The sequence below is a fragment of the Scatophagus argus genome, chromosome 24 (genome assembly GCF_020382885.2).
Source record: "Scatophagus argus isolate fScaArg1 chromosome 24, fScaArg1.pri, whole genome shotgun sequence".
Taxonomy (NCBI): Eukaryota; Metazoa; Chordata; class Actinopteri; family Scatophagidae; genus Scatophagus; species Scatophagus argus.
In genome coordinates, this window is record NC_058516.1 from 1,414,773 (window position 1) to 1,438,081 (window position 23,309).

The following is a 23,309-nucleotide window of genomic DNA, read 5'->3' on the forward strand; positions in this document are numbered from 1 at the left end:
CATGTATGTACCTCTGTTCTGTATGTTTCCAAATGCATATGCATGCATTTCTGTTTCTGTATGCATGACTACATACATGCAGGATGTGTCATTGTGTGTGTGAGTGTGTCTGGTAGCAGTGTGTGTAAAGAGCGCCATGGTTATGACTAACCGGGTCATCCGGTACATGAGCTAAGTAGGACACTTGACTCTCGCTCTGAGATTTCCTCCATAAGCAGCAGACACACATAGAGTGTTTGTTTGTTTGTTTGTTGCATGTGTTACAAATGTAATGTTGAGCCAAACAAGAGACAAGGGTCAGCACACATGAACCGTGTATTCATACTGATCCTGCATGGGTGGAAAGCTGCAAAGTCACATTTTCGTGATGTAAGAAACAGCCAACATATCAAGCAGTAATTAAAATAACTCTGTGAGGGCCGAGAAGTTCCCCGTTCGCTCAAAGAGGTTCTGTGATGTTTTGTGAGTGTGCTGTTTTTTTGTACTGAACAAACTTACAAACTCTTAAGAAAAAATAAATAAATAATCCATGTACAGAACAAAAATACATAAATATGAGAAATATGTAAATGAGAAAACTGAAAGGGAACAGCTAAGGGAGCACCTCTTTTTTTGCACATTTATGTTTAAGTGAATTAATCTAATGGCTCTGGCAGAAAATAAAGCTGTAACTTACTTCGGACATGATTCTCAGCACAGTACAGCATGTCAGCAGCGTGAATGAACTGGTAGCCTGAACCTCGAACTCTCAGCTCAGCCTCAGTGTAACCCAGAACAATTTTGCCCCTGAAAATCCACCAGGTACACATAAGGATGACAAAGTTAAACACACACAGGCAGTGCTGAAGAAACAAGTGAAAAACGAGCTTTTAACAGTACGTACTTTGCATCACAGGCCATGGGAGTGAAGTCAAGCTTGTGTTTGGTCCTGAAGATCATGTTCCTTGTCCTGATTTCCAAGATGGCTGGAGGCTGGAGGGGTGTGGCGATGGCGAACAGGGCGAGCTGAGGCGGGCTCTGCCCCTCACTGTCACTCTGCTGACGGCTCTGACCGTGGAGAAACTTGAGTCGACCCTGAATATTCAACGCCTGAGAGGAGAACACAGACAGACAGACAGACAGATTTCATATATACACTGTGGCTCCCACTCATGATTGCTTGATCAGTTGATTAATTGTATAGTCTTTCAAGTGTCATGACATTTTGAAAAAAATCTCATCGCAATTTCCCAGAGCTCAATGTGACATCCTGAAATTACTTCTTTTGTCCAACCGACAGTACAAAACTGTTTAAGACTCATTCATTTACTGTCACAGATGACAGCGAAAAGCAGCAGATCCTCACATTTAAGAAGTTGGACATTTCCACTTGAAAAATTACTAAATGATCATCAAGGAAACTAATTTTCTATGAACTGACAGTTAGTATTTTAATTGACCAATGGCAGTTCCAATCAACACCTGACAAATAAGTTGACAAGAGAAGGTTGAATTTCTTTTTCCTGTTTCTGGTTCTGTTCCCTCTGAGAACACTGCATCAAACTTCCACAGCAGACGAATGAGTGGCTTTTCTTTTCTCCCTGTCGAGCACCATTAGTCTTATTTATCCTGCTGGGGAATGTAGAGAGCAGTATCACTTCAGTACACTGTAAACACAATGGTGTCTCTCACTGGAAACCCTCCTGCTACGCACCCTCTGGTCACATGACTCTCACTGCACACTATTTAAAACCAGATTTAAGTGACTGTTCTGTGTTTACAGGTTAGTCAAGGAAAAAGCATCACTGAAGAAGCTTACACCACTGCTGGCAATGAAATGTTACCCTCATGCTCACCCATTCAGGCAGTAAATTAACATCTGATACAAGCGCACAAAATGACGCATTTCTATGATGGGGTTTGTCTCTAGTGGGAGGATTGCAGCAGGAGCACAGGGGTTGGTGTGACTGTATGGGATTGGTAAATGGTTTACATGGCTAATGGCAGGTCAGGTCAGGTGGGGCCCTCTAAGCTGAAGGGCCCCAGTGAGATCAGGACCAGCTCTACTTAACGTCAATCTGATGCTAAACTCCGTCTCCCTTACCAAGCTTTGTGCTTGTAACTTTTCTGACACATCATCTTTGCATATCTTTCGAACCAACATGTTTTTCATAGATTTATCGTCTTGAAACTACAAATGCTGACCTTCATGTCTTGGAATTGAACATCTTGAGAACATGATGATTTTGTATTTCTTGAGAAAATGTTTCCTTTTGAACCCCACTGACAGTTAAGTGTGGGTTAATTAGCTTCTCTTTTGTTACCGCCTCATCCTTCTCCTCTCAGTGTCTGACAGCGAAAATCCTTGTGTGGAAAAAAGTTTCCTCACAAAGATGGAGTGAACTTTCACTTTTTCAATCAACAGGGAGGTTTTAAAACCCCAGGGGGAACAAAAACCTGAAAACACTTTCTCCTCTCTGCTGTCCTCCTCTCACCCTGCGGCATGTCGTGTAAGGACCCCCACCTCCTCTGTTAGCTCTGGATAATTGACCTTGGTGGGTTTAAGGGCCCATAGCCACGATGTCAGGAATCTAGCCCTGAATAGCAGGAGGGATTAGAAAAAACAAAGCCATAGCGAGCGGTAGACAGAGGCAGAGACCTGGCTTACTGCTCACGCAAACACACTGGGAGGGGAGGACAGAGAGACGCAGGATCGGAGCCCTGCTGGAGTGTCCCTGAGCAAGACGACGAATCCCTAACAGCTCCAGGAAATAAATGAATCGTTTACCATTATTATTCTAATCATTATGATGATTATTATTTTAAAACATATTTTCTCATCTCCTCACTCTGAGAGTGCTGAGTCTATAAAATGTCAGAAACTAAACCAAAAAATAGCAATCAAAACTTCCCAGCTCCCTGTAGAAATTATTTTTCTCTGTCAGTCCAGCTCAAAGAGATTAAACCTATTAAAACAGAAAACAAAGAAAATCATAAATGGGAATCTGAAACAAACTAACTAAACTAAATTATTACTTTTCTATTGATCACCTAAACGTTTTATCACTTGCAGGACAATGCCTATGGCCACTGCTCATAGAGGACCCGAGTTTTCCCAGCAGGGATTTATGCTCCCACTGAACCGCAGCATGTTTTTCTTCATCTGCAATTAATAATTGTGTTTGTAGAAGTAGCAGTGGATGATTTGAAGCTACCAACCCTGACTAAGCAAGTTTCCCCTCTGCTCTCGTCTCCTCTGGGTGGTGGGAGGATTAAAGCCCTTTTCCCCACGACCCCAAGGCTCTCTTAAGGCGGATTACAGGAGTAAATGGTGGCTTCTGATCCCTGAGGGACTCTGAGGTGGCACGCATACTGCCAGTAGCACCAACAGGCCTGAAACCACCATAAGTCTCAATTATGGATTCATTTTATTGCTTTATTTGTCTGGGAAAGTGTACATCAATACTTCTGTCTCTAAATTCAGGAAACAATTTCATCCAAGCCACCTTCCTTAGTTAAATATTGTATGTTTCTTACTATCGGTACGTTTTGTTCTTCCTACTGCTCTGTACAGCTCCTCTTCAATTGACAGATAAAATTACATTGAACTGCATTTCCAGTCTCACCAGGAAGCCGGAGGAATTGTCCAACAAGCAGCGGAAGCGGCAGATGAAGCTTCTCTCCAGGAAGGAGGAGTTTTCAGGTGGAAGCTGGTCGGGGTTGTAGCTCACCAGACAGGAAGAGGTGGACATTGACTCTCCATCTGTGGACATTAAATGTCATTTTATTCAGATTTTACTACGACTAAAAATGACAACCACATTGTGTGTAAAACATCTGCAGTGTCAATCACAGTATACGTTGTCAACCGCTTGACCTTGATCCGCTGTTTGTGTGTGTGTTTGTAAGGTTTGTGTGTGATTTGTTAACTGCTGACCCTTGCCTAATGCAAAATGACAAGACTGTGTGGTTCTGCGTGTGTGTGTGTTTGTACAGTAGGAGTGTGTGTGCGTGTGTGTGTACTGCAACATTCAGACCACTTCTCAGGAGACTTGAGTTAAAGGTCACCTCTTCTTGCCTCTTCTCTGACCTCAGTTCAGATTCAGAAGTGAAAACATGTACTTCTCGGTACAATATCTATCTGTCAGTTCAATTTGTACACATACAATTTACAGAATCCCTCAGTAAATTATAGACAGTTCTCAGCTAGCCATGCTTGATGTTACATTAGTTTGTTGTTTTTCGCCCAGGCCTGCACTACTTTGTACCAGGGAGCCTCCTGGACGCATGTCAATAAGACCACCTTCTCTTGCACGAGCACATCACACACACACACAGCATGGAGACAATGGAGTTGAACTGGATGTGTCTTCAGTTGACAAACCTGCTGAGGGATCTGTGGGGGGTCCGTGGCCGGCAGGGGGGTTAAGGGCCCAGTGCAGGTTGCTCCTGAACTCCTGCTGGTCTTCAGTGTGGATCAGCTCAAACACGCTCTGGTGCATCACGTCAGTCTGGAAGGAAAACATTAAGTCTGAATTACTCTTCAGAAATATACAGTACGATGAAACAAAATGAAAAGAGGAATTTTGAGATGTTACATTTGACCTGCCTGAGAAAAACACAATTTTCAGACAGAATATGAGACTGAACAGGCTGAAGCAGTTACTACTATCAGGTACTGAGGGCTGCATTTGATTCAGTTTCCCTTGCCGTGGAGCCAAAAGAAATCAAGTGTCGTGAACGTTTAATTCAAATATCTGAAATGAAGCCAAAGACCTGCAGTGATCCTGATATCTGTTGTCTGAACCCAGCATGACCTGGCTGAGGACCAGTGGAACCACCCTCCCAGTGCGGATGGGGTCAGACTCAGGTCACCAAAAAGGAATTTTGACAGGCAGAAGTGTGAGCTGAAATACCTTTTATCTCATTAAATGCATTTGGGATTTATGCAGCCTCGTTATTAGTACTACTACTAGTGGAAATACTTAGTCTGGGGCTGCTGTACGTGTGTTTGCATGCTGGTTGTGTTTTTGTCTAGTTATGAATTTTTCTTGTTCTAGTATAACTACAATAACATCATCATCACTCCTCTTCTGTCTCTTCCTTCTGGCTGCCTCTTCTTTCCCTACTTGTTCTTCAGTTGTGTCTTATTTTATGGGTGTTACAGAAACTGTCGTGGTGTTGTTTCCAAACAATCCACGTGAGCAGAGACAGCAGCTTCACCACAGATTTGGGTTTGCGAGGTAGATGAATGAGACATGCCTCAGGTGGACAAGGAAATGAGGGATGAGAGGTGGTGTTTACACCCTGACCGGGGAAGGAAAAGGTGGCAAGTTGTGTCTTTGTACAGTGTGTTACAGTGTGTGTGCATTGGTGTGTCAGACAGGCAGACTTTGAATAATTTGATAATCAGTCTCCAAAATAAGATTAGACTGAAGGCAGTGGCGCTTTGTTGTGAAGCCAATTGGATTAAGCCTCTCGCTCCATATGTGTGTTTGACTCAGTCCTCAGGGCACTCTGAACGATGCCTTCACTCGCTTTGCTTGTTAAATTGACCCCTCCCAGTAGTTGCCCCAGTGCTGCCTAAAAGCTAATTCCTTATCATAGTAGGGGACAGATAAAAGACAATCTATATACGATTTACGCAGTAAGAACAGGCCTGTGGTTTGAGGTAAGCAACTTGGTGTTTAAGACTCGTAGTTGGCACTGACAGGAGGTTTTACCTGGTGGAAGCCGAGGTAATCCTGAATGGTGTGAGAGCAGAAGAAGATGATTCCCTCAGCTGTCACCACCAGGATGAAGCCATTCAGGGCCTGCAGAGACAAGACATATCGTTTGTTATCATGGTGATCATCATTACAACCATTTATAGTCAAAAGGGGTTTGTTCCCGAAAGAACATGGAACATTTCCTCCTCCACGCGCAGGAAATCTCACAACAGTCAGCTCATTAAGCTTCAGTTATTACATGCTTCAACCGAGGTGTTCAACGTGAACAAGCACCAAAGAAAAGGTCAGGAGGTTAGATTCATTTAAAAATCTGTCCTGTAGTTGTTGGGTTTGCTATTGGCCAAAATGTTGAACACACCTGAAAAACCTGAGCTGGTGAAATTCAAAGTCAGTGAACAACAAAACATTGTTTAAAAATCTCAGCATAAAATCTGCTTGCTTGAAATTCCAGAAGATTTGGGACTGGAGTACAAGAGAGGATAAAAAACAAAGAAAACTAAAAAACAGAGATGACACTTCTCCCCTGGGCAGGAAAAGAGAACGATGAGGAGGAGTGGCTGGAGCTGAGTGGATGTCAGTTCACAGAGAAGTCATGGAGTGGAGGAGGAGGAGGAGGTGGAGAAGGAGGGAGGAGAAGGAGGTCACTACTGGATGACTAACACCTCCATCATCGCTCCTCCTCAAGCCTCGGGGCTCAGAGAGGAGGTGATGACACTGTGTCCCCACATTGCAAAGAGTCACAACGGCATCTTGCCAGCATCCGCCTACACCTCACTGAGGATGATGATGATGATGACCTCCATAGGGATAGTCTTTATCTGAACAGACAGATGCGCTAATGGACTCCTCATTTCCACATCTGGGCTGCTGTTTAGTCTTTACATTCCATGACATGACATCAGAAATTCATGGCACCATCAGTTTCATTTCACTTCTCACCACCAGTTTGGTGTTGTTGTTGATTAGTTAAGCTCTTATAATCTGCCAGAAAGACTCCCAAACCTGCAGTATGGGACCAGGCCAACCCTGTCCAACACATGCACGCACGCACACACACACACACACACACACACACACACACACACAAATGTACACAGAGCAGAGTGACATACAAGCACTGTGTATAAATATTTACTGTAGTCTCATCTGTGTGCAGAAAACATGTCTCTCTCGCTCTCATGTTTGGTCAGCCTCTTACTCTCCTGAGACAGAGGGAATGTGAGTGTGTGTGTGTGTGTGTGTGTGAGAGAGAGAGAGAGGGAGGGAGAGAGAGCAGTAATGTTTGTTGTCTCTGTCATATGACAACACAACAACAGCAAACGCCGCCAGGAAACACAGGAAGACTCTCTACCATGGAAGAAGCATTTCAAATCAGCTGCTCATCTGTTTCCTGTTGTTTTCTTTTATTATTTTTGCTTTTTAAAGGTCAGCATGCCTCTTTTTGACCTTGTAATCAAGTGCTTAAAAATAAATTTGACCTGACTCTTTAACCCAGCTTCTTCTACTCTCTCTCTCTCTCTCTCTCTCTCACACACACACACACACAAAACTTACTGGTTGTACTTTAAGTGAGAGTCCATATGGTGGTATGAAGGGTGTGTTGAAGGTTTGATGATATAACATCCAACTTTTAATGCTTTTAGTCCACCAACACACACACATTCTCCATCCAAACCCCCCTCACTTCAATAATAGATGTGTTCACCGGCTCTGTATAATTCATAGGTCGGTGTCTGTAATGGAACAGAGCAGCTGAAGACAGGAAGCTGCTGCCCTCCACACAGACTCATCCTTGATTCATCCCTGCTGCAGTAACCCATTTCTTCTCTGGGATCGATACATTTATCAATAAGTTGTTCACTTCACTGTATTTGTCTCAGTACACACACATGCATACATCCAATACCCTGTCATTATTATCATTATTATTATTTAACTTTGGTGGAGATTTAACTTAAAGTCTGATTGAAAAACAACCTCTGAGGTCAACTCAACCTCATCTCTCTCTTTTCAGAGGTAGAAAAGTCCAAGCAAACAAGCCATTTGTCCTCCTGTCCTGCTGTGCAGAGCAGCCTTGCCTCCATTACAAGGCTTCGACTGACCTAAAACAGCCTGCTGTTGTTGCTGTGTGCAGATTCTCTGCATGATGCACAAAGAAAAGGCACAAAGTCAGAGCTTGGCAGGTCCGACTATAGCTTGACTATTTTTATCAAATAAATGAAGGAAAGACAACAATCGAACACATGAAAATGAAAATAAAGACACCATCTACAAAGGTCAGTACAGATTAAAGACACAACAGAAATTAAAACAGTAAAACCAAAGAGATTTTGACAGCAACACAGCGGCCTGCTGTTCACCGACCTGCAGCAGCAGCTCCCCCTCAGGTATGCATCTGTCCACGGATCCTGGTGTTTTGCTGTCATCACTGTGATTGCTGCTCTTGTTTGTGCCATTGAACTGCTGGTTCTTCAGTGCCACTGCAGAAACAGAAACACAGAGCAGAGATTTTTACAAATATTTTCTGCTTCACTTCACTGACTTGCAAATAAAAAGATCAAAATATTGGCTTTTCAATGTGTTCAAACTTGTCTGTGACCTCTGACCCCTCAGCCAATAACATGGAGGGCAGCACTGTGCCCGGACTGGGTTGAGTCTGCAGAAACAAAGCTTTTGTGGTGCAGCAGCAGAGACATTAATGGAGGAGGAAGTCTCTGCACTGCAGACAATACAGAAGCTGAAGGTTTGACCACTGAAAGACTTCCTGATCGTGGCCCACATTCCCCACAGCGATCAACAGGGCTCCATCGTATCTCTTAATCATCATTAATGGAGACTCGGCCTCAGAGGTGATTATACAGGGCAGAATTACAGACGAATTACAGTCTCCTCGTTTTACCATTGACTGTCATAAGAAGATTTTGAAATAAATTTTCACTGATGAATTCAAAAGTTTGTCGAGAGTCTCTGTGAACAATTTTGCAAAGATCACAGAAAAAAACAAATAAATGGAATGAAATAAAACTAATGGCTGCCCAAAAGGAACAGAATCTGTCTTGATATGTTATTGGGAAATGGTTAACACAAGACGTATGGTCCTTTGCAGTTGTTATTGTTTAAGGTATTGTAACATTAATGTGTTGTATTTTTTTACTTTAACAACAGCCTTAACTCAATAAATGTCTCCTTCTCATGTATAAATAAACTGAGCTGCACCCAAACCTTTGTCTGAGTCTGTTGCTGACAGAGCTCAGTGTTGTGGAAGCTCACAAGAGAGAGAGCAGGAGAAGCATGTCGACAATCAATAATTAAAAGCTCGGAGGGCTGGTGGGGATATTTTGTGCCCTGACATCAAGAACGGGAGCTGTCGGCAAGAAAAAACACCCTGAGGCGACTGGGAGGAGGAGGGGAGGGGCCTGTTGGCACAACGGAGGGCGAGGAGGACACCAACAGCCAATAAAAACATCACAACAGGCACTCCTCAGTCCTCAGAGTCAATTCACAAAGACAAAAAGGAAAGCCTCAAACATGAGAAAAGACTGAAAAGACTTTCTTAAATGTATTGGTTCATTTGCCCACATGTCAAACCAACCAGAACCTCAAATCATCACACAAAATCACGTTTTACTAACATTTTATTTTCCACTAAGCTTCAGTATAAAGTCAGCTACAGATGTAAGTCTCCTCTGCAGCCTCATCAGTCTAGGAGGACGATGACACATACAATGACCTGCCTAATCCGGCATCTCATCCCCACGACCAAAATAAATTTCTCAAGCAAGTGCTGCGGCAGGACTGATGAATGAAGCGCATTTCCCAAATGACAGCATCAACAGAGGGGACCATCTGCAATAACACCGCAATGTGTTTGTGGGTGTTAATGACGTTTATAACCGACACACACACACACACAATGGAATGACGCCAGTCTGATCACTGCACCTCTGTACTTGACTCTCATTCAGTCTTTTTCTATTTTAACAAAATTTATATTTAAAGTAAAGTTTGTCTGGTGTAGCAGATAAGAACTGTGTCTTCCAAGCAAATGTGATAACAACTGAACCCTGAACTGCAGAGGTCCTGAGCACAACATCAACACACAAAACAAAGTCTTGACCCTCTGCAGGAATACTTTTCTCCCACATTTGCTGCTTCATGAGGTGGAAGAGAGTCTGATACTAACAACAAACACAGTCAGAAAAACAGAAAAGTTTTGATGGCTTTACTGCTCGCAACAGAGGAAACAGAGAATTTGCCTGCTTGTGTGTAACCTCACCTGAACCCAACCTAATCCTGATGGACCACAACAATGTCAAACTCCAGGCAAAGAACAGATGCAAGTTACATACATGAAAATTACAAAGAGGGTTTTTTCAGAGGTTGCAGGAGTCAAAAGTTGAACAGTGGGCATCTGCTTCCCTCCCTTTCCTCCTTCATAAGGCCTGTAAAGTGGCAGTGAGTGGATTATCTCGCCATGTTTTTATTCTCTGAGGCTTTCATCTCCGCCCCCTCCCACCTCCTCTCGGCTAGCTGTAAAGCAGCGGTCTCTTCAGACATACATTACTGTGTGGCTGAGGCTTTGGGACACGGGTTGTCTCATGGCCGCAGGCAAGAGGAACTGACCTACAATATGTTAGGGTTTATAAAGACATTACGATGAGAGGAGGTCATCCATGGTTCATGCACTCTGATAGAGAAGTGGGTCTGTGCTGCTGGCCTGATTCGGCAGGGTCACAATGTAACACAGAGGTCAGATGTGTTTTTAATCAGAGTTTGAAGCCTGTGTTGGACAGCTGGAGCATCTGATATGCTGCCGTTTAGTTGTAACCTCATAATAGTTCAGTGGGAGCATTTTTGCATTTCCAAATATTTCCAGGCACAACTCAAACATAAAGTCAAAGCTATTTTACACATGGCTGGTGCTGAAATGAGTAACAGAAGTACTTTTGAATTGTTAATCAATACTTTAAGGTGCCGATCTGAGCCTGCAGCAGTTATTGCATTAATGAGTTGTAAATTTGCAGTCTCAACGATGACACAAACAAGCTGATCTTCCCATTGAATTATTGTCTATACTCACATTACTGTGCCTACCCTGTGTTCCATGGCTGTTTGTCTACATCTCTACAGACCTGCACCGGAGATTTCACACTCACTTTCACACCTGATTCATTTTGCCGTCTTGCTGGATGTATGCATGGCCTCCAGAAACTCTCTCTGACCTTCCTGCTTTGAGGTTGAAACCCTTCCACCCCTGTCTGTTCCTGCATGTCTTTCTGCCTTTGTGTCTGCGGGTCCTGTGTAAGGTGTGAAAAACCATTTCAGTATTTTAGTGGGCAAGGAAGGAAAAGGACAAGCAGCTGTTCAGACTACGTGCTGACATTTACCAGCTTCATTTTCTTTCTCTGTCTGTCTTAATTTTGTCACGTCTTAAAACAGTGTTACTAGTGTCAGAGGGGTTTAAAACCCAAAATGTGCTGCTTCCTAGTATCATTTTTTTACATTTTCTCATGTAGACCACCACAACTTTATGTCTTTTAATGTTTTAACTTTACCAGCCTTAATATTTCTTTGTACATGTCAGCGACACCTGTGTGCAGCAGTGGATCAAGTTTCATTATCAGCTCGTGTTTTCCTACCGGAGAAGAAGCTCTTGGTGCGGAGAAAGCTGACACTGAGCCTCAGGATGGACAGTTTGTCCAGACTGGAGATGACGTCTTCAGGGAAAGGCAGCAGGCTGGCGAGCCGGTCCAGCTCCGAGTTCAGACGGTCACGGTGGCGTTTGGAAGGGTTGGACTTGGCACCGTCGGCTGGCGTCAGTTTGACTCTGAATAATGGTGATACATAAGCCTTACTCAAAATGGGTCACATCCAGGGTTAGACTGCACACAGTTCGTTTTCTCTGCATATAACCTTAGCAGTATTATATCTCTGAAGCTGATAAACATGTGTAAAGAACTGTGTCCACAACAAGTGCAGAGACAAACATTTTACATATAAATGTGTCGGCTGACACATCACACCAATTCAGCCACTGTGGCTTTATTATTTCCATCACTACAACTGTCTAACAGGACCTATTGTGCAAAATAGATAACATCAAGTTAAAATTTGAGCCTCAACTAACAATTATTTCATTACTGATTATTCTGTTATATTTTCTTGAATCATTTTTGTTGATAAAATACCAAAACTGTTCAAGGAAACATATTTAGACTGCTTACTTTGTCCCTAATGGAACCAAACACAGAAATATAAAATATGAAAAGCATGAAATTTGCACGTTTAAGAAGTAACCAGCATCTCTTTGACTTTACCATTAGTGTTATATTATTTGCAACATTACTGTCCAATATCAGGTAAACCTAAAGACTATACTGGTACAGATGTGCATGTTTATCTTCACTGAGCAGCATCAGCGTCAATACCTAAATAAAACAACTTTATAACTTAATAACATAACGTACCCTTTCTGCGCCGGTTTTCTTCTTTTCCGTCCAGCATACATGTTGTTAATGTTGATTTATTCAGTTACTGAAGCTGAAAGGAATCCATAAAACCTAACTCATACAGCCTCCAGACAGTGGAGTCCAACAGAGGCAGTAACTGTCCGACAAAACCCCGCAGCACCGCCAGACTCCTCCGCTGTCACTCACTGACAGACAGGAAGCTGCTTGAAGCTAACGTTAACGTTAAATAACGTCACAGAACCCCGCTAACCGTTACACCTCCGTTAGCTAACGTCCTGTTAAAACTTGTTTTTTCCAGTTGAAATTCAGAGCTTAAAGACTGTGAGGGGATATGAAACAGATGCCACAGCTGAAGATAGATAGTGTCACCGTAAATTCATTATAAAAGAAAGCTCCCTGCCGAAGTATTATGGGGATATCGGGGGACGGCTGTCGCAGTTTCTCGCTCCGGTCATCCCGTCCATGGCGCTCCACTTGTCCGGACTATAAACACCGCCGTTCAAACTTCACATCCTGAGGACCGAGTTCAGACGAAAAACGGTAAAACAAAACTGTTAAAAGTTAAACTGACCTCCCTCCTTCCTCCAGTCCTCCCCTCTCCCCTCTCCCTCTCTTCTCCCGGCCCACTCGCCCGCTCTCCTCGGTCTCCCTCTACGACCAGGGCGCGCGCGCGTACTTCCCGGGCACTGATTTGTCGTCGGGCCCGCGCACAGGGTCAAAGGTGACGTCGGGAAAGCTAACGGTCGCCATAAACTCAAAATCGATTCTCCGTGGATATTTCTCTTTAACTAGCGTACATGACTTGGAGTATCTCAGTCGTGCTTTTGTCATATTTTTATAAACATCTAAATTTGATGTATTGCCTTAAAAGCAGCCTAATACCGTGATATTTTCTCAATTTACTTGTATTTTTATTGCGACTTTTAAAAGTGGGAGAAACGCTTTTCTCTCAAATGAGAAATCAAAAATGTGACGGAGTGAATGAATTAATGATGCAAGACTTTTAACTGCATATTAGATTAAATTTCACAGTTTTCTACGAGGAATATAGAAATGATTAATGCATTCTTAGCTTAGCTTAGCTTAGGTAACCTGCAGTTTGTGTGCTTAGTAAAACTGTTTTATCCCTTCAGCGCCAGTTTGGTGCTGCAGTGAAAACCATTACAGGCTGAACTGAGAGCACACAGTTACAGCATCATCTAGTGGACACTGGAGGGCATTACATCGATCAAAACTATTCACTAAATGAAAATATCAAAAATCTGTCGTCATATTTTTACCATTTTTTTCATTAAACGACATTAAGAGACACATAGAATTGCATGAAGCCAAATCTTTTCACCAATGTTTTATATTTCTGACATTCTTTTGTGAAAAACAGAAAACATTTCTTCTCCAAATTGTGTGATAACATCACCTTTAATATGGTCAACATGAAAAGATTGACTCAAACACTCATATTCTGAGAGGGGCAAAATAATGAAGGCAAATCCACAAGATATAACAGGTCGAAAGTTACAAAACAGAACATCATAATAAGAGATTACATGTGTTTATGTTGTGCAGAAAATGTACAAAAAAATGACAGACGTGAGTCAGGTTAAGGCGATACAACATTAAAATATGCAATATAGGGCAAAATGTATTTTGAAAAAAAAAAAACACAAATATATATATTTATATACAGATACACAAAGATACTGTGATTTGGAGTCTTGGCCTCCTGGGGTTTTAAAAATAAAAGTGTAGTAAGTACAAAGGCTTTTTTTTTATCTATAAGCAAGCAACAAGATATATTTATATTTATATATTTTATTTTGATGAAAGCACTCTGGAAATTAAAATGGAGAAGACGAGGCATTAAGGTGCTCTGCGAGAAAATAAGAAGGGCTTCATTTTGTCTACCAAACGGATAAACCATCCATCTGTGATGATTTTTGGTCTAATTTTGATTTTTTTTGATTTTTTTTTTGGTGACTCTGTTGTCAAGGCACACTTGGTGATTTTACTGTCATCTAAGATTGCTGAAACTTGTAGGTGCTTTATTACAAAATCACTTTTCTTTGGCTCAGTTTTCTCGGACCTTTAATCCTCACATGCAAGTTGCAGAAACATTAAATCACATCCTCACTCCGCTAAACGGAAAAACTGAAGTCACCATTTTGTTCCGCATTAATGCAGACTTTTAGGCGAGTTTTGTTGTGAAAACTGAGCCAAAGAAACTCAACTGGCCTCCTTTACTTCTACTGCAATTAGCTGTTCACTACATTACCCAGAATGCCTTCCAAACAGCTCAAAGAGAAAGGGGCAAGTGCTGCATTAATGTCTTATGGTGTGTCCCACATCCAGACTACACCTCATTCTCAGGAAATTCTTCCACTTTATAGGCCTAAATGAAGCTTGGATTGGGTTTTGTGACTTTAAACAAGACTTTGGCTCTGGCTTTTAAGCAACCGTCCCTTTAAGTGAGACTTCAGACGTTGACTTGAACACCATTTACAATCTCGAGATCTGTCATTTCCCGTCACTCCCATATGACATGAACGCAGCGTGATTCTCCGTTGCGAATCGCAAAGCATTTTCACAGCTCGTGAAACTACATCTACAATCAATGTGGTCTGTTTCCTGCTGTTTCACATGTAGGAATCTCCACAGTCAACAGTAGATCTGTAATATTCTGTCTTGTCCCTTTGGTATCCTCGAGAATAAAGCTTCACAGGTGTCTTTGCTCGCTGTTTTTGGCTTTTAAGTCAAATATTCAAGTTTAGCGTCACTACTTTTGACTTCTGCAGCTTCTAAAATCAGCAGAAAGAACTAATTATTGCAGGAGAATTATTTATTTCCAGTACACAAGTGCTTGTAATTAGTGACACTAAACAAAAATCAGATTTTATGGATCAGAACTGGATGAAGTGACACACAATTCTTGCAGTTTGAGGCTTCCTGTGTTTGTTTCCAATCTAAGTGCTGAGTCGTGTTGTTCTTAAGATCAACAGACAATCATAAAGAGGTCAATCAAAAGGCACTTGAAGTTTCCACCGCGGTTTGTCTTTTTAACTTGTGTTAAAGTGTTCGTTTTGTTTCCTCCTCTTGTAAAATATACAAATAGCTGCCTTTAACCCTTTTACTTCTGTGTTTCGCTGCCGTACGAGCGTCGATACTCGCAGCCCGAGCAAGAACGTTGATAAATTAACCACAAAGACAGAAACAGGAAAGAGGAAGAGGACGGAAACTTGTTGTGGAAAATGTGAATAAAGGCTCCACTCTCACAGCCAGTGTCTTATGGAGACTCTGATCAACATCCCGGGCGTTAATTTTCTGCTTTAGTTTTCACCCAATTTAATTTAATTCAAATCAAATATGGCAAAAAACAAAATCTTAACTTGTGCGTTTTCTTTTTTTCTCACTCATGGAATCTGGTGTTGTGATAAAGCTTTCAGATTCGTGAACTGTTTTCCTCTTCGCTAAGCTTTGGCAAAAACTTTAAAGCAATAGTGCAAATCATCTCATGATCTGACTTGGTGGCGTTAAGGCGAGGGCGAGAGTAACTTTGGTTTCGGATATTTTCCACTGCACCTTTTTGCTCGTAATCCGGGTGGAAATGTTTTAAAGCGTCAACAGACTGTCCCTTTAAAGTTTCAAACAGTCAGTTTAAGGCACCGTCTGTATTTCTTCTCCCCTTCAACAGCAAAACAACACAGAAATATTAGAGAAAAGAAAAAAGCAAACTGGCTCAGTGACAAAAGCTCTGACTGAATGCTTTCATAAAAGAGGCACTAAAAAGCAGCTGTTTTCACTGAATCATCTCTTGCTTAAATCCTAAAAGTCTTTTAGTAGGATGATGCCGTGATGTCGTTTTTGTGCGTTTTTATTTTTATACCCTGTCTGCAAAGCAAACCTCCCTCTCCGAGACAGTAAAGAGTTGAAATGAACTTAATCAAGAAGTATTTTCAAAAGGACAAAAACAGCAAAAACAAAACAAAACAAAACAGAAAAGCAGATATATTTCATCCTTCTGAGCGCTCAAAACAGGAAGCAGACTTTTAGGTCGGGGGGTGGGGTAGGATAGCGGGTTTGTGGGTCAGAGACGGCAGACCGTTAACAGGAAGTTGTTCCGGCGTTCTCTCTTTTAACGCTCACTCGGGTCTGGGACATCTCGACAGTATTGGATGCTTCCTACTGAAAAGGTCAGAGGAGCTGCTGCTGTTTATGGGAGGCGAGGAGGTTAACCAGACGTGGATTTACCACACGGCCCTCATCCTTCAGGTCTTTTCTCTTGTAAAACAAACCGTCTGAAAACTCAAATCAAATCCCGAACAAATTAACGCTCAGCCCTCCAGGAGGTCCCGCGGAGCCTTCAGAGCAGTTTGAACAGATGTATTGAAGACTTTTCTCTGTTCGGCTCCAACAATAAACTCAACAAGCCTCGGCTCCATGAAATCAATTTCACTCTCTCAATTAAATCCTTATTTTCCACTTGAATTCTGGGCGGCGCGCTGTCATCGACCGAGCCGTCCCGGCCCACATGGGGCCGATGGCGAGCCGCCGCCCCGCTGTTCTCTGTTAGCTCTCCGATGTTTCCTGTTCTACTTTACTGCACACTTTTTCTCAACTGGCGCATTTCATCTGACTGCAATGCGAGACGTTTGACGTTTTTCACGTAACGCAGGCTGACAACAACAAGCACACACTTTCCTGCAGACTCCTAAAAGACAACGTGCTGTTCTGGTTTCTGCCAGCAGGAGCGTTTTGAGGCTTCCTCACATTGTTTTTCCACTGTCCAATGGGCTCTCGTTGCCTGTGGCCACGGGAAGAGAAAACACTCAGAACCACAGCAGCTCTCACCAGCTGCAGTGGCAGTGGGTGCTTTCGACTCAGTTTTAGGCTTTGTCTGATGTGATTTCATACAGTGTGGGTTGGCTTTAGAGGAGAAAAGACTTTTGCACTCACTCACCACCTCTAAACTTTTCCACAGGAAGCATCCGGCTCTGTCTCTCATGTGGCTGATGAAGTCTTTTTCATTCACACAGACCTGAATATTCCCACTCATAAGCTGACTTGACAAAACAAAACAAAACAAAACAAAACAAAGGGATGGTGCTGTTGCACCGTTGGCCGACGATGACACCCGCTGAGGTGAAGCTGAACGTTTATCCATCAATGTGGTCATAGAAGCAGCACGAAAAAACAAAAAACCCAAAAAATGAAATCTGCTTGCATGAGCACAAGACAAATTCAGGCTGTCTATTGTCTTTTTTGGTGCAGTCCGACCCGGACCAAAGTCCTTGCCTGAAAAACAAACTCCAGACTTTCTTTTCTCGACAGCCACGCTGAACCAAACATCACTTAAAGCTTTCGTCACCGTGTCCGAATCAGAAAGGAAAAAGAGAAGGAGAGGCGTCCAAGTCGGGCACGTTTCTGTTCTTCAGTCTACTCCGCTTTCACGTTTAGAGACAGGAGTCTTTTGCTTCCTTTCAACTGCCTTTTCAGTCCGAGCTGAGATCCTCTGCCATCCTGAAGTCACAGCGGCCCCATTCCTATTTGTTCTCTGAGTAGTATGCGTTCCCGTTGGGCAGCGAGGTGAAGGGAAAACCTCCGTTCCTGACGACTGGACGGCTGTCGATCTGCGAAACAAGAAAAGACAGATTAGAATTAAAATTAAAATTTTTATTTATCTAACCGCACACACTAACAGCATTACTGCTTTTGATTATAAAACAAAGCAGACCAATGGGAATTTGCAGGCCTGACCCTGACATTATCTAATCCTTACCTGTGTCTGCAGCTGATTGAAGTTTAAGTACTGCTGTTGTTGTACCAACAGGTCTTCGGGGTTGAGACCGGCGGTCGTCTGGCAGGACAGTGCTGCCTCATCGGGATTCGGGACAGCCGTCATCCCCGGTACAGATCCGCCTCCGGGAAGATAGAAACAGGAGGGCTTGGAGGGAATCTGGTTGTTGGCGGGGTTCAGTCTCTGGTAGGAGGGCGTCTGACTGAGGTGTACACCATTTACAGGCACAGAGGAGGGGGTATTACTGAACATACAACTGTTAGAAGGTGCCAGAGGTGGTGGCGCCATGTTCTGCTGAACAGGAAATGGTACATTAGAAGTCTCTGGGGTCCTGAATGTTGACCTGCCATTAACAGCATTCTGAGTGGAGACAGGTCCCGGAGGAGGATTCCTCTGAAATCCTGACATTTGGTTGAGGCAGGCACCCATGTGTTGGTTTCCACTTGAGATCTGCTGCTGCTGTTGCTGCCGCTCCACCTGCCAAGACTGCCTCTGACTCTCATTGTTTTGCGTTTGAAGTGCAAAGTGTCCCTGTAGGCAGCTGGAAGCAGAAGGATCTTCTTTTGAAATATTTTGGGTGAATGCATCTACAAAGTTGTCAGCCTGGTTTGAGTTGGAGTTCCACTGGTTGCCTTGAAACTTGAACACGGGACTGGCGCTTTGGTCCTGGAGGCCGGCTGGTAGGTTGGGCGTCCTCATCTGAAGATGGTTCTGCATTGGTTGAGCCATTTGGTTGGAGAAAATCTGATTGGTTGAAGTTTGCCTGAGAGAGAATCCCCCTAGGTTGTCCTTGGCAATGATTTGTAAGGTTCTCAGTTGGTTCTGTGTTTGTGCACAAGAGTCCATCAAGGAAGAGTTGAAGGTAACTGGAGCGCCGATGTTGCCTTTGTTTCCCAGCTGAAGTGTTTGCTGTGGGGCCATCTGCTGAAGAGTTGGATCATTAAAATCAGAGGAACCCAAATGAGGAAGATCCATGTGGGTCAGTTTCATAGTCCCCTGGATTGAAGTCGGTAATCCAGTGATCACCTGGCCTCCACTTGCTATCAGCTGGTTGTGGGGCTCCAAAGGCCAGCTGAAGTTCTGCTCCCCAGCTTGCTCAGGATTCTGGTTCTGGAGGTCCAACGCGGATAGGCAAGGTGGTATGTCTTCCAGCTGATCTGGCAACTTCAGCCCACCCTCCCTCTGGAGCTGCTCCTCTACATAGGACAGGATGTCGTTGCTGAGAATGTCGTTCAGGTCTTCGTTCATCTCGTTGTTGGTGCTCATCTTCAGCAGTGTGCTCTCCCAGCTCTTAAGCTCATCAGGCTCCACGTCCAGGGCGTTGGTGAGGTCGTTGTCCCCAAGGATCTGCTGCAGAGTGTCCATCATGTCCTGAACTGTGGCCTCAGACTTCATCAGGCTTCCTACACCAGGTTTGGGCATGGTGTCCAGCCAGACATCTCCACGAACACTGACTGTAGCGTGGGTGTCCTTGAAGGCAACGTCGTTGAGGGAGCTGAGGGTGTTGGCACTGCTCTGTTCACAGTAGACAGACTGGTCCTGACTCAGCATGCAGCCCAGTAAGGAGTTGGGGCTGACGGAGTAGCTGTCCAGCTTCCTCTGCTTGGGGGCGGAGCATGAGTCGGGGTCGCCAACGGTTGGAATTATGTCGTACAGCAACGCCTCTCCGGTGGCAAAGCTGAACGGCAACTGCAGCCGACGGAGGCGCAGCTGTTCTTCTCCTTCTTCATTTCTGTGAAAATAAAAAAAGAGCAGGTGGTTTTAAAAGTCATTCACTGTCAGCCACCGCTGGTTTCCAGCTTCTCGAATGTGATTTAGTGTTGGTACGCAGACTTTAACCCTCACGGCTCTCTGGTTGTTAACTCACGTCAAAGCTTTCTGCCGGGCCACGATGAAGTCCGGTTTCCCTCCTTTGAAGACGAGTCTGGCGTTGGCCTGGACCCAAACCCACGTCCCACTTTTGGACAGCAGCCTGAAGACGGTGAAACCACTTTCTCCTGTTTTTATCACTGCGTATGAGAAAGGAAGAGTCGGACGTAAGTGCATTTTCATACCTCTCAACCACCTACAGTCACAAAAACACAATGTTCAGCTGCTGAATCGGTTAATATCCATCAAAAGTTCAAAATCCAAATCCATCCAAAATCCATCATCACAGTTCATTAAGGCTTATGAAGGATGAAACTGAGAAACAGGGGCTCCTCACTTACTTCTGACATGGTTGTCAGCGCAGTACATCATGTCTGCAGCGTGGATGAAGTTGTAGCCGGAACCTTTCATAGAAATTTCTATTTCATTGTAACCCAGAACCACTTTTCCTCTGTGGAGGAGAGAAAGACGAATTCAAACAGATTAAATGTCTGAATTAACAGTCAAGATGAGAAGTAAGTTACGCAAATTTAATTCAGCAAGATTTAAAACTTTACCGACTGATGACTCTGGGAATTGTTTTGTGAGGGTTTGGTTTGACTTTTGGTTAATACCAGGATTGTTCTGATTCATTTAGAAAGATTTCCGTTGTATTAATGGAAAAATCAGATGATTCTGTAGATTTTACTGAACACAACATTGATACATTGAAAATCAGCTTGTTTAAAGTCGACACTCGTGCTGGTCCGTTTAATTTCCTCAGGACACTGAAGAAGAAGTGTGACGTCATCTGTTTCGAGCTCTGTGTGCGTCTACCTGGTGTCGATGCCCAAAGGAGTGAAGTCCAGCTTGTGTTTGGTCTGGAAGATGAGCGTCTTGGAGCGGATCTCCAGGATGGACGGTGGCTGCATCGGCGTGGCGATGGCGAAGAGAGCGAGCTGCGGGGGGACCAGCGTCCCGTCCTCTGACATCCGGTTCTGACCGTGGACCAACTTCAGGCGACCCCGGAAGTTCAACGCCTGGAGACATGAATCAGCGTCAGGGTTGGGGCCTCGAATAAATCTGCTTCATGTGTGCCTGGCTCAGTATGGGTGTCATATTTAATTTTAATTTTTTGCTGTGAGTAAAGGGTCAGTTTCTTTGTTCTGCTGAGTCACAGACAATCTTTGACAATCTGCGTGTTTTACCAGGAAGCCAGACGAGTTGTCGAGAAGGCAGCGGAAACGACAGCAGAAGTTTCTCTCCAGGAAGGACGAGTTTTCTGGAGGGATGGCCTGCGGGTCGTAGGTCATCACGTTGGTGCTGACCTCCGCAGAGTTCTGCTCACCTGCAGGATTGGATGAAACATTCAAAAACACAAAGGGAGTCTGTTCACTCCATCCTGAACTTCTCAAACAGCAGCCCAAGACCTTAATTAGCTCTGCTGCACAGGGTCCGGGCCTTTCTCAAAGCAGACCGGCTTTGGTCACGTTTTACTCACTCTGATTCTCTTCGGCTCCATCTTGATTTGGGTTGAGAGCGAAGTGAAGCTGCCGTCTGAACAGAGCGCGGTCGTCTGTGTGGATCAGCTCAAACACGCTCTGATGGATGACGTCCGACTGAAAACACGAGCAAATGGACATTTTTGTCTGCTGCTTTGTCGGTGATAATGCAGTTCACTGCAGAACAGCAGTATTACTACTGTGGGTCACTGAGAAGAGCAACAGAAGTCGATCATTTACTGCATAGTACTGCAAATATCTGAATCAGTACTAACTCAATGACCCATAACTCCTTTCCAGGTTTTTGAGACAATGCAACAAAATTTAACAGCTGACATCAGACTCTTTCCTGAAATATTAAATCATCAGTCATAGTCTCTTTTTCTAGAGACGGTACAAGATCATAAAACTCTTGAAATTTATCTCCCTTAAAACCACAAAATTAAACTGTCAACAGACCAAACTATTAACATCAACAATAAAGTAATTAAATGAACATGAAAAAGTATGTGGGACAATAATATTAATAATGATAACAACAATAATAATAATAATAATAATCCACGTTGGCTGATGTTCTGCAAAACTGCTTTGTGAATTTCAACAACCTCGAGTCTTAAATACATTTCAGCAGTTCATTATTATTTATGAACACACTCCCAGTCCACTGATTCACTGTGTCCCATAAGCTGCCTGGCTGATCTCCAGTCAGTGAGGGTATATTAGCCTGGAAGACTTGGCTGCAGCACACGTCTTGGCAGCAGAAACATTAATGTTGATGCTCAGGGTCATGTAGGACTTCCCACAGCACAACCAAACTCAAAACAGAGATTCGCTCTCCACTTCCAAGAAGAAGAAGAGAAAGAAAAACACTTTTATGATCATCTGCTGCAGACTCAGGACACCAAAAACAGGTTTTATAGTGAGAGAGTTTACTTAACTTTTTATTTCTCTCACTCATGAGGGTGTGAAAGAGGATTCATCCCAAATGCATGTGGGGTAAGAGGGATATTCCTGCTTTCTTTAGCTGACCTGTGATTACAACTTGATTCAGTTAAAGCAGTGTAGCATTTGTCTGAGAACATGTCCAGACTTTTAAGCAGATTTACAGTTCTGGAAATAAAAACGGTAAACCTGCAGTAAAGAAACAAATCAGTGAAGTTATCTTACTATGAACCAGAATGAATCAGTTTTATCACAAGTTCTGGTTGTTTGTGCATAAAAGTGAGATCATAACAAACATTAGATAATCCAGAGCTTGATGTTACGCCGAGGAAGAGGCCTGGCTCGTCTCCCACTCGGTCCACGTTTGGGTGAACGTTTTGTTGGCGAGCTCCAGCTCCTCCAGTGTTTGTGCTGGCGAGCTGCGTTCAAGAGCGATGATGCAAGCATAAACACTCGCACGGTGTGAACGACGCTCCCAGGCCCGACAGAGCGGCGGGTGGATGAACGGCGCTGACTTCAGGCTGGAAACACACGGAGGCTAAAGGCGCTGAGAGAGCCACACCTCTGGGCTTCTTTCTCTTACTCAACCGTCGACAAACAAACCCGACACAAAGCCCTCCTTTGTCAACGGTGCTGAAAAACGGCTTCAAGCAGCTCCTCGGGCTTTGTCGGGTTCACAGCACACACCCTGAAGTCAGGATTTGTGAGGTTTTCTGTTTTATGCGAAATTTAGCTTTTAACCACCGCAGCAGCAAGTCCGTTTCACGTTTCTTCTCCTCAAAAATCTGAACAAAATACAAAAAACGCAAAATCTTTTCATACTCAGTTTTAACCCCCTCACCTCGTCTGCTCCTCATCCTCAGGCTCTCCCCACTTTCATCTACTCTCTGCCTGGACTCAGAGCTGCTCTATAAATAAAGTTTATAATGGTGATAAACAGTCAAAGCAGCTGGTGAATTTTGGGCTTTACCAGCCACTGTGCCCTGCAGAACAAAATGTTTCCTGCCCTGATTAGCATCCTGACTTCGGATTGTGTTGTGGAAAA

The 23,309-nt window shown here is 43.6% G+C and overlaps 2 protein-coding genes across 6 annotated transcripts in view; both read right to left on the minus strand.

Moving 5' to 3' along the window:
• Positions 1–12,948, minus strand: part of LOC124055616 (aryl hydrocarbon receptor-like) — a 29,335-nt gene extending 16,387 nt beyond the window's left edge. For 3 of the 5 annotated variants that reach the window (XR_006842733.1, XR_006842735.1, XM_046382573.1), the window contains exons 1-8: positions 12,176–12,948; positions 11,348–11,535; positions 8,073–8,188; positions 5,703–5,792; positions 4,364–4,490; positions 3,606–3,742; positions 884–1,089; positions 677–786 (exon numbers count right to left, since the gene is read on the minus strand). Coding sequence is in view for 1 of the 5 variants with exons in the window: in XM_046382573.1 (XP_046238529.1) it covers positions 677–786; positions 884–1,089; positions 3,606–3,742; positions 4,364–4,490; positions 5,703–5,792; positions 8,073–8,188; positions 11,348–11,535; positions 12,176–12,216 (1,015 nt within the window). In the remaining 4 variants the exon portion in view is untranslated. Of the gene's footprint in view, positions 1–676; positions 787–883; positions 1,090–3,605; positions 3,743–4,363; positions 4,491–5,702; positions 5,793–8,072; positions 8,189–10,864; positions 11,006–11,347; positions 11,536–12,175 lie in introns of those variants that run through there. The other 2 variants (XR_006842734.1, XR_006842736.1) reach the window with 2 other exon arrangements.
• Positions 12,949–13,578: 630 nt separating this feature from the next.
• The window catches only part of LOC124055531 (aryl hydrocarbon receptor-like), a 51,119-nt gene continuing 41,388 nt past the window's right edge, over positions 13,579–23,309 (minus strand). The window contains exons 5-11 of the mRNA XM_046382418.1: positions 21,319–21,436; positions 21,026–21,165; positions 20,655–20,857; positions 20,180–20,289; positions 19,837–19,978; positions 17,952–19,701; positions 13,579–17,802 (exon numbers count right to left, since the gene is read on the minus strand). Coding sequence (XP_046238374.1) covers positions 17,716–17,802; positions 17,952–19,701; positions 19,837–19,978; positions 20,180–20,289; positions 20,655–20,857; positions 21,026–21,165; positions 21,319–21,436 — 2,550 coding nt within the window. The 3' untranslated portion in view covers positions 13,579–17,715. The remainder of the gene's footprint in view (positions 17,803–17,951; positions 19,702–19,836; positions 19,979–20,179; positions 20,290–20,654; positions 20,858–21,025; positions 21,166–21,318; positions 21,437–23,309) is intronic.